We start from the raw sequence: 10,910 nt of genomic DNA on the forward strand, positions 1-10,910 counted from the left end.
AGGTTTCCCTTGAATGAAAGTTCGAATGTTTTTGTACATCTTTGCCAAAACACTTGTAACCGTCAATGTACGTTTTAGGATCCAACCGGTAAGCTATCTATTTACTTCTCGCTTTCAACAACGTTTCAAGTTTCGAAGCAACAGCATGAAAAAAAGATTTTCTGACATAGTTTTATCTTGTCTTCAATGTTTGTTAAAGAAACGCTTCCAAGAAAGGCATCGATGAGTCTATATCCAGGGTAGATGTAGCAGTGACGTTCGGTGGTTTAAACCGTTGGGAAAGCAACTTGGAAATATGCTGCAGCAAGGTAGTAGGCACGAAAGGCGTAACCGTCGGGCGAAGCCCGAAGGCAACACTTCCAGCGGGGGGTCTGGGGGGCCTCCCCCAGAAATTTTTGAAAAACACTTCCAATTTGGTGCGCTCTGAGAACATTACCAAAACAAATCAAAAATAAAAATCTGTCAATTTGTGCTTCGCCTATGTCGTGATTATACATCCATTTAATGTTTAGAAGTCATGAACAATCTTAATTTTAACGTTGCAGGACCAAAATCCAGTGTTAGACATGGAATAATAGTTGTCTAAATATTTAATTTGTCATGAATGTTCATTCTCAGATATTCAGTTAGGCCTACACTACAAAAACTAACACTTAGGCCTAAACATTACAACCGCAAGCAATTTGTACAAAAAGCTGGATAAGTTTGCCTCTTGCGTGTAGAAGCTTAACGAACTAAATATTGCATCTGCACCTGAACGTTCATTGGCGAAGTAACGTTATATCAACGCTGTAAAAAAGGCAAAGGCATGACTATGAAAGCTAGTAGGCTAAAGTACATGGCGAGGAGACATCAAAAAACAGCAACAATCTTTTCGCCTTTATGATGCTGTGCTGTGTACCGTGACGAGAGACCATTCTGTGCGTATGACGAGATAGTTTAGCGATTGTACGCATTGACGTCACTGGGAAAGCAACTCTAACCATAACACATCTGATTGGCTAAGCAGCTGGTGACGTTTTGCAAAACGAGTGAGGATTGGATAAAACGAAGGCGTTTTTTAATGTTGTTGAACGTGGGGAAAGCAACTTTAAAAGTTGATTTCCCTGAAGCCACAGTGGTTGTTTCTGACAGGAGCGTTTGCGTTAATTGGCATTTATGAGCAAGACATGCGGTTTGGTGAGGACTTAGACTACTCACAAGCGTTACGAGTAATTCTAGTCACGAACACAATAATTTTCAAGTTAAAATAGACGTGATAAAAATAATAAGAAATTAAACCTAGAATTCAGTCATTATATTTTGCATAGTTTTCGCTCAGGTAAGCACTGCTTTCCTTGCTTTCCCTCACCGATCGTCACTGAGATGTAGTCTATTCCACTAAAGGCACTTTTTATCGCCTTCGTATAGGATTGTTGTGTCAGGTTCCGACTATAACCTACTCTTAAACACGCCTACAAGAATAAGACTTCGTTCTCAGTCCGGTTGAAAACGCCAGCAAAGTAAATTACTGTTGCAGATAAGTTGTTATATCTATCGCCTATAACAGCAAGATTGTCGTGTTAGGCTACTTCAAATTAATGCCAGTTTTTCTTCCTTTAATGTAAGACGATCAGGCATAGAACCTAAGTCACAGAGGCGGAGCGGAGGTGGGGGAATGTGGTGAAATAAATAAAGGTTTGTGCCAGTGGAGTATAGCTGAAGTAAGACTAATTACTACTTTTCGGACTTATTTTTTGTCGTACAATACACGTACAAAGTGATCTAAGTTTTTCCTTTTGGCTTGTCATGAGATCGATTTACCTCACAACCTCCTTGTTTCTCGGAGGCTCATTGTCAGTTACGCTTTTGCGTTAAGGACTGCAAAGTTTCTCACTGAGCTGGTAGAAAAACATTTAAATCCTCAAACTTAATTTAGAAAAAAACTGCATAAAGGAAATCGAAATGGTACAAGGAAAATGCAAAGGCCGTAAGTGAATGGGCAAATGAATTGTTGCAATAAACCAACAGCTTTAGCCAAACCAAAAAGTGAAAAAATGGCTGCTTTGATTACCACCCTTTATCTTCGCCATCGATCACAAACGAAAACCACACACAAGGTCAACATGCTATGATTGCTCAGTTTACCCGACGCCAGTCAGTAACTGTCAGTCAATATTCTCCTTTGTAGGTGCACACGCGCGCTCGTTCACGCAGCTGCACATAATAATTCGTAGAGGATGTTAGAGTGGCGTTAGTTATAGCAATAAGTTATCACAGTTTCTTCTGCTGCAGAATTCATGCTGAAAAATATTTATACTATATTTTCAAAGATCCATGTAAGACTATAGTTTTACAAGCTCTGATAATGCAATAATGAGTCACATGCTGTGAAAATAAACACTTAGGAGCAAGGTGCCATATGTTTTTTCACTTTTTAAAATAAGAAAATTGAAGTGTTTGGGCTAAAGAACGTATTTCTTAAAGGTTGTTGTTATTACTATAGGCTATACATTCCTACAATTCTGAAGTGTTTAGTGTGATGGATTTGAAATATTGTCAAAACTTGTTTCGAGTTAAACCTCCAGTGAAAACGTTTGTGGTTAAACTACGATTTGAAAATATCAGCTTCAGTAGAGGCGTGTGTTCATGGGGAACACACGTTAGCTTTAGAACAACAATCGCAAGGAAATGTAGTAGCCCTGCTACGCCTACAAAACTTACAAACATCAGTATTTATATTTACAATTATCAATTAATTTTTATTGTATGAAAATGGAATAAATACCCAGTAGGCCTGATGGTAATAGTTGTAGAGTTGATTAGTGATACAGAACTTAAAAATATTGAATTTTTTTTGTAGCTCGAAGTATGACGATTCTTTATTCTGGCGACAAGCTCCTGAAGAAAGTTGCACAAAAAGAACTGCATAGCAAATTAGCAAAACAGTTAGAATTAATTGGAAAAAGTGCCGTTTAAGATGATAAAATGTCAGTTGTCTTCTATTTGCAATATGCATCAAGAAAAATGAATGCTTTTTATGCAATGGTGGTTGAAGATGTGGTCTTGCGTAAATTTCTGTTTCTTTTTTTTTATGAGTCAAGTTTTGTAAAGCTTAGGATAAGTTCGCAGTGCTGCCATGCCATGAATTCGGCTTGAGGCCGCATTGGCGACGGGACACTCAAGAAGGACACGAACACGACCAGAGCTCGTTTCTCCGCACACCCTCACAAGCTGTAGAAAACAATAAACCCTATTTATATTAGTGTAGTCTACTTGTCTTATTTTAGGGTTAGGGATTTTTTCTTGGTTCGGATAGTGGTCAATGGTCATGCGAAGAAATGAGTTCAACTTGGAAGTCATTTTCAATTGAGCTAAATGTCATATGTTCTTTTCTAACAATGGCAACTAAGGTAAACTTTTCTCTGTAAAGGAGAAAGGCGATTTAATGCAAATACTCTAGAACAGTGGTTCTTAACCTTTTTTCTATCAAACCCCCTTCAATAATGGTCATGAGCCTCGCGCCCCCCTAGACTTTAAATAAGTATCATACCAAAAAAATTGCATTTTTGTCTGTTTATTGTACACATCAGTAAGATACTTGACACTGCTTCTTAGCAACTACATTTTTGATGCGAGGTTTAACTCCAAAGAATGAACAACGTAAGTCTCCTTCAACTCTCAACCTGTTTCTGTACTTGGTCTTGATAGCAACGAGAGCAGAAAATGCAGCTTCACAAAGATACGTGGATCCAAACATTGTTAGAATTCGAAAAGCCCGAGTTGCAATAAGAGGGTAAACAGGAAGGTAATTGGCCCAGAACGTCTCAAGTTCCAGTTCTTTGAAGTCTTCTTTAGCTGTGAAGTTGAACTTCATCTCAAGAAACTCCTCTTGTCCTTCTTCGAAAATATCAACTACTTTGCATTGAAACGGGTTTCTGATGAACTTCCAGGCTTCACGCTTCTCATCCAGATCTGGAAAGTATTTGATGAACTCCGCTTTCAATTCATTAAGGTGGATTTCTATTTGTTTCTTCAACTCAAACTCAAAGTTACCATCTTTGAGAGCAGAATCCAAGTTACTGAAGCTCGCTGGATTTCTTTGTTCAATTCGACTCTTCCAGAGGTCAAGTTTAGCTATAAAAGTTCAAATGATGTCATGATGCTTAATAATGTTGATGTTTTTCCCTTGAAGCTAAAGGTTGAGAGTATTCAATGCTTCGCAGATAAATACAATAAAATACAAAATATGACAAACAGCATAGGTCCTACGACATTAAAGTAATTAAAAAAAATTGAAAATGTTCTAGAGCTCGCGCCCCCCCTGAGAGAGGCTTCACGCCCCCCCGGTTAAGAACCACTGCTCTAGAAGAAAAAACGTAGTCATAGTAAGCGCTGTAGCCACTTGCTTGGTGAGACCGAAAAGTTATCGATAAGATCAACTACAGCCGTCTCTTTGCATCAAAATCGATTATTAATTTGACATGATTGCACTGACTTGAGGGATCATAAAGAATTATCTGGCTACCTAAAGAGTAGGCTATTATATAGCTGCCAAATAAGTTTAGCTGAAGTGGGATCGGCAATTGACCAACGCGTTGGAAATTTTTTATCAATAGGAATTAATAAATTTATTACTTTGCAACTAATGCTAGAAACGATAATTTTCCCAATGGTCAGTTGAACACTCAAACTTTTCAGTACCCGTATTTAGAAATTTTTCCCGGTTATATTACTACTTACTAGGCCTACATACTGTAAGTTATATTATTTGCAACTACAGTATATCAAAATAATACCTATTTTAGAGATTTTGAAAAAGAGATAAATGTAAACATTGAAAAAGTTCTGCAAGTGGATACATTTCAAGAACCAGTTGGAACAAAATAATCAAATTCGATTTCCAGCGCTGGACAAGTCGGCGGCAAAATGAAGCCTGGAATCGGCCAGACGAGTCCTAATGGGTCGATGTTGAAAAGCGAGTTAACCTCAAAAAAGAATTTCTCTCCACCATCAACACACAAGAACACAGATTCAAAGAAAACAGAATACCCTTCGATACTTTGGATTATTTTTTATATTTTACTTGGATTACTTTGCACAACGTCGCTTTTCATAAGCATGCTATTTGCCAACAAAGTGCTTCAGCTTGAAAAATCAGAAAAATCTCTAATTAATCAAAATTCCATTCAAAAGAAACAACTCGATAACTTGCTTGAATCGACGACAAGGTTGGCACAGCGACTGTCCTATCTGGAGAGGACTGAAGTGAGTTTTGACTTTAATTATTTTTATTTAATGTTTATTTACAATAAGTGTGTTTATATTTGAGGTGGCAATAACGTTGAAGAAATTTTTTTTCAATGCACATTTTTGCAAAATTCTAACCACTTGAAAATAATTCAACATGCAATATTAGTGGTCAGTAAAATGACTTCATATCTTCAAAGCTTTCTGGCTGAGTTTAAACTTGTTAGATTTTTAGTTTAAGTCTGTTGAAAAAGCATAAAAGTTTATTTGTTTTCGTTGGATCATGGGTTTGTTCCCCTATTCATGAAATGACTTCTGTCGAACTTTAGAACTATTAGGCACCTCTAATAAGATAACTGTCCGGGCAAGATAACGTAAGCACAAATCTCATCATACATCAGAAGTTGATATATTAACAAAAGCAATCTCGTTGATTGGTGTTGAATTGAAAAAAGCACAGTTACGATTTACGAATCTCTCAAATTTATATGAACATGTTTTTAGTTTTCAATAAAGAATTTGTAATTAATTATTGCTATTGTACATGCAAGTAAATTTAACCATGATATATTTGTTTAACATCATAAAAATTATTTGATAAAATTAAAGTTATCAACATCGATAGATTGGGACAAATTCCAAGCCTAACGTTAGTTAAAAATACTTGAAAACGCTTACACAATGTTACGTTTGATATGTTTCAACGTATTTTTCTTTACTAAATAAAAAGGGGTGCTGTTGCACAAAAGCATGATTTTAATACGAAAGAATTGTGACACTATGGATCGTGTCCACTGTAGCGGTTACAATCGGCGTAAAGTCTTCTGTGAACTTTAAATTAAATTCTTTTTGCCCATTCTTGGATCTTAATTCTCTTGGGCCATTTCAAGCCTGTCCCATAAGAGTCACATTATTACTTATTCGTTATGAGTAGTATTTGTTATTGTTTGTTTTCAAGGCAGCACTTTTTACAATATCGTAAACTAATATGGTAAGTGTTTCACCTAATATAATAAGCTTAGTCTGTAATTTTCTATCATTTATAGACTGTTTGATGTAGTTCGTGGCTGATATACGTTTTGATTAGCCAAAAGAACACTTGCAAACTTTATATTGCAAGAAAAGTGAAAGAAAAGATGCTTTCCTTTAATAACGTTGCGTCTCGATTGAATGGAAAATGCTTTTTAATCGTTGAAACTGTTTCAAAAGTATCTTTGAATTTCTGTTGTCTTTGTGCTAAATTTTTGATTCCTTAGTCAATTGCCAGATTCCAGAAGGCTACAATAGGCTACCCTTTCTTTCATCTTCCGCTGTGCCTTGTACAACGGGTGTACGTAATTTGATCTTTATAAACAATGTAACAACTCAGCAAATAAACAGCGCTACTTTCTGTGGGAGAGTACTTTGCATCTGCAGTATAGGCGATACAATAATATAAAAAATGTTACTCTAGTTACACAAATTCGTCTTGTAATCATTAATCATCTTTCAGAGAACAATCAGATTCAGCAGTCAAATGTTATTCGCTCACAACTATTAAGTGTAAAAAAATTGATCAACTTTATGATATCAGGATGTAGTTGTAGGGTCACTCTAAAGTTTAAAAATCAAAACTAAATAGTTTCACAACTGTAAACACAATGTTAGCTGAACGTAACATCTTTTAGTGACGAGACATGAAGATAAACATTTTAATGGGTGTATAAAAAAAATAAAGGTCATATGATAAACATCGACGTATGTAGCTTTTGAACCGCTACGAAGTGCATGTGTTCTTATTTTAAAACTTGTTTCTATTTTTAGAAAAACAAAGAGCTTTCACTGAACAGATTTCGTCGCTCGGCACCGGAATGCAACTGTCCACCTGGACCAAAGGGTACGTGTCGGTAATTTTCAAGATTTGTTTGCTATGTAGTGTGGTGAGAATAATGCACGGTGGTGAAGCATCCGAAGATTCTTAACCGAGAATTTGTAAAAGAGGCTCTTGCTGTTTTCTAATAATATATTATAGATCTTTGGTTCTCAAACATGAGAAGAAGCAAAATAATACCCTTTCCAACTTACTCTGGAGTGTTTTCATTTTTAATGAAAAATACTGTACTCTGGAGTTTTCTGGTTGTTTTGTAGCTGAGTAACAATTTGAAGCGTTATTTCAAAGTCTTGTACACTAGAAATAGGTTGTCTCATGTTTCCCCATTTGTCTGCTCTAATTCAAGCGCCAAAGATTAACAAAAAGGAATTTTATCATCAAAAGAAAACGAAATGAATTTTTCATGAAGTAATTGTGTTATTTGTTGTGAAGTTCTGTAACTACTGGGTGTTTACAACCCACACGTTGCTACATTTACAGAAAAAACGTTGCCATACAATAATTGTTAAATTATAGTTTTATTGCCTGACAATAAGGTGGGTATCATAACTGAATGTCAGAATAAAAGATAATAATCATCATTTTTCCTTTGTTCAATAAACAAGCACTACCTTTGCGGTATTTGAGCAGACAGTATCGTTCAGCAATTGAAATACAAATCGTTCAAGGGTTTCTTTGAAAGTCATACAGTCTCATTGACGTCATTTTGTCGTTGTCACATGCAATAAATATCTCTCCTTGCCATATACCTCTGCACACCGTAAAAGTGATAGAAAATTTCAATTTGTTCATAAAAATACTCAGAAGAAAATTGTGTTTTTGAAATTTAAGAAGATGACTTTTCGATAATTCAAAGTCTTGCAATGCGTTTTATTTATGAAATTGTTCCGAATTTGACAGATAATAATCATCTCTTTGAAGATTTTTGGTCAATAACATTAGGTAAAGTGATTTCTGAAGCATTCATTTATCTTCTTTCCTTTAAAAGGAAAATAATAGTTTTTAAAGCTTTACTGTAGCAAACAAATATTCCAAGTATGTCGATGATGAAATGTTAAAATATATTTCAAAAAAATTTTGCAAATTGCATGCACAACTGAGTTGTAGCCTAATAACCGCAAAGCACGATCGTTATTTCGTACCTGCTCTTAGTACAAACACGTGACTACGCTGATGGCGGGCCAAAGACGGCGAAAACAAACCCATAGATAGAACACCATTTGACAAGCCCTAAGCCATTATTGGCGTTTACGGTAAGAAATGCAGCAGAACTTATTAAATCGGGTCGTGATGCCATGACGATTAATATGTTTTCATATTGAAGATGAAGATGGTTACTTTTCCCAGCTTTTTTCAACTTTGCAATTGTTGTTTTTACAATTTGTAATGCTAAATTAAAGATCACAAAGGGTAAACAAAGATACCCAATGTATTTTCGTTTATTGGATTTCTTACAACAAAATCTCTCCTATATGTATCCTTTTCTGAAAGAATAGTTCGTATTTACAAGATCCTTTGGTCATCAAGAGTTTATTCAGCGATAGTGGTTTAAGTTGACATTATTCAAACACCAAATCTACTATCTGGTGATCGGTAGAAATTACAAAAATTGTTTACGACGTTCATACGGTCATTTACAAACTTTAGAAAATGTGTATGCCGTGCATTGTATGGAATAACTCAAAGATGAAAAACACGGTGAAAACAATTGTTTACACTTCCTTAATTTTGTGATTTCGTCGCTTTGGCTAAGGTAAAACATCCAGCTCTCGCTTCAAAGGTTTAGGATTCTCTGAAGTGTCAAGCATTAAAAATTGATCAATTCTTATCACCGAGTCTCTTGATGTTCAATTTGCGTTCCGTTGTTTTCGCACGCAGCAGAAAATCACAGATTGTGTTTATTTTGACGGATGCTCTTTTAGAATTGTTTTTCTGAAAACCCAACTTATTCCCACGCAGTTTAAGAGTTTTAGATTGAAGAGCTCATTCATCTTCTGACTGTTCTGGTATTGACACGGAATCATTAATAAAAATTGTCAATAAGGAGGAGTAAAATTTTTTCGTTTTTAGCATCCATTTGCAAAGCATTTTCCTCTGTTTTGTTTTTGAATAAACCACGCCACTAATATTGCACCAAGTCTCTGAAATTGAAGCATAATTTTTTGCTATTACATAGTTTTGTGATAAAGCCATGTTCCTTTTCAGTATTCGTACTGTTCTCAACAGTTTCACAAATCGTTGATGGTTAGTGGAAAAATTTAACCTCAGACTGAAAAAAAGAAGCTGTCTTTGAGGAGGGTTGCTTAACTCGCCAACAATATAACTACCGTTTTTCTTGATCTTGCCATTAACTCTGCTTGTGTTAGCCACTTAGCTGTTGGTGTTAGCCCAACAAAAACCTAACTAAAACAACCAGAAAAATGCTTTGAAGAAAAAGTAAAATCTCTAAAATAGTTATTTCTTGTCAAATATGAAGCAATACTAGCAGTGAGGAAGTCATAATTTTAACTATGCTGAAAAAAAAAGTTGTTGCAGTTACAACTCGCAACAAGTGGTGCATAGACATTAGATTTCATAATCGTTATTTGAGAAAACTGCACGAAATGAACACAATTATTGCACTTGCATGTATTTGAAGCAGTTTTAACGTAAATACCTTATCTTTGCTAAATAGGCTATTCTGTTGAGAACGTTTGGATTCTTGACTATCAAGTGCCGTGTCGTTGTTCACTGCTGGGTTGTTGTTTAGTAAATATTTTTTTTTATCTAGGAGAGGAAGGACAAATGGGAAAGCGTGGACGAAAAGGTAGGATTTCTGTCTCTGTTTACAAAGCTTGATTTTTTTTTTAAATAAATATATAGCCTACTGATTTGCTTAATTAAATGTCTTCGCAAGAAAAAACACGTTTCTAGTAAGTTCTTCTTGGCATTATACTTTTACACTTTGTTTTCAGCTAGACTAATTTCAATTGGAACTAAGCAAATGTTGCGACAGGTTTTAACCTGCTACACAGGCTAAAAAAAGCCACACTGCCGAGCCAACCAAAAAGGCACTAACATTTTTGTTTAAATGTAAAATTAACCGTGAAAAGTGAAACGGGTGCTGATGTCAATCGCTTGCCAATGATCCATGAAATTGATCTTAGCTGTAATTATGACTGCAAGCTGAAGACTTCGCAATATTTTCTATTTGGTAGCATCAGCTTATAGTTGTAACAACATCAGATAATTTAAAATCAAGATATTGAACAATTTCGCCAAAATTTTGTTTGCGGCGGAATTTCATGAAAACCTTCATTTAAACATGCTTTTGAATTGTTTTACTGTTTGTATTTCAGGTCGTCCGGTCGGTGACTCTTATACTTTGCCTCATGATGAAGTTTTGCTGATTAGCTTGTAACTATTGTATTGGTATTGATGCTTGCACCCACACCAGACAGTGGACACAAGAATAGGAAAAAAGAGCTAAAATTATGATGATTTGTATACTTTATCTTTTGACGTCTGATTTATAACCATTTATTGAAAACTTGTTCTTTTGCTTCTGATTGGGGTAGCTTTTAATAAGCTATGTAAAGCAGCGATCGTTTTAAATATAATTATCCTAAGCATTGGCGTGTGTGGGCCACAAGACCACTTATTTGTCTATTAGCTTGCTTTATGAGCTGTGATCAAAAGGTTTAACTGACAATCAAATGGCATTGTGCGTTTTTTGCATTACTCTTTTGTTCTAGCAAGTTGTTTTGTGCTAGTTTTCTCAAAGTAGTTGGACCATGCTGATCCACACACTTTGAAAAACCAAACACATTTT

General features: G+C 35.4%; 2 protein-coding genes across 2 annotated transcripts; one reads left to right on the forward strand and one right to left on the reverse strand.

Moving 5' to 3' along the window:
- Nucleotides 1–3,078: 3,078 nt before the first annotated feature.
- LOC145787175 (zinc finger BED domain-containing protein 5-like) lies at nucleotides 3,079–4,843 on the reverse strand. Its single transcript, XM_082598902.1, has 3 exons — nucleotides 4,816–4,843; nucleotides 3,581–4,116; nucleotides 3,079–3,213 (listed from the first exon to the last, which is right to left on the reverse strand). The coding sequence occupies exons 1-3, from the start codon at nucleotides 4,841–4,843 to the stop codon at nucleotides 3,079–3,081; spliced, it is 699 nt and encodes a 232-aa protein (XP_082455028.1).
- A 65-nt stretch (nucleotides 4,844–4,908) lies between these two features.
- On the forward strand, nucleotides 4,909–10,499 carry LOC145787176 (uncharacterized). Its single transcript, XM_082598903.1, has 4 exons — nucleotides 4,909–5,247; nucleotides 7,033–7,105; nucleotides 9,870–9,905; nucleotides 10,438–10,499. Exons 1-4 carry the CDS (start codon nucleotides 4,909–4,911, stop codon nucleotides 10,497–10,499), a joined length of 510 nt encoding a protein of 169 aa, XP_082455029.1.
- Nucleotides 10,500–10,910: the final 411 nt, after the last annotated feature.

This window comes from Aplidium turbinatum, chromosome 18 (assembly GCF_918807975.1).
Source record: "Aplidium turbinatum chromosome 18, kaAplTurb1.1, whole genome shotgun sequence".
Taxonomy (NCBI): Eukaryota; Metazoa; Chordata; class Ascidiacea; order Aplousobranchia; family Polyclinidae; genus Aplidium; species Aplidium turbinatum.

Bases quoted from the DNA above. Each gene is read 5' to 3' on its own strand.
- LOC145787175 (XM_082598902.1), bottom strand. From the start codon at position 4,843: ATGTATCCACTTGCAGAACTTTTTCAAT. The intron at 4,117-4,815 runs GTTTACATTTAT...GAACTTTTATAG, and splicing joins ACTTGCAGAACTTTTTCAAT to CTAAACTTGACCTCTGGAAG. The intron at 3,214-3,580 runs GTATCTTACTGA...TGTTTTCTACAG, and splicing joins TTGCTAAGAAGCAGTGTCAA to CTTGTGAGGGTGTGCGGAGA.
- LOC145787176 (XM_082598903.1), top strand. From the start codon at position 4,909: ATGAAGCCTGGAATCGGCCAGACGAGTCCTAATGGGTCGATGTTGAAA. The intron at 5,248-7,032 runs GTGAGTTTTGAC...TTCTATTTTTAG, and splicing joins CCTATCTGGAGAGGACTGAA to AAAAACAAAGAGCTTTCACT. The intron at 7,106-9,869 runs GTACGTGTCGGT...TTTTTTATCTAG, and splicing joins CTGTCCACCTGGACCAAAGG to GAGAGGAAGGACAAATGGGA.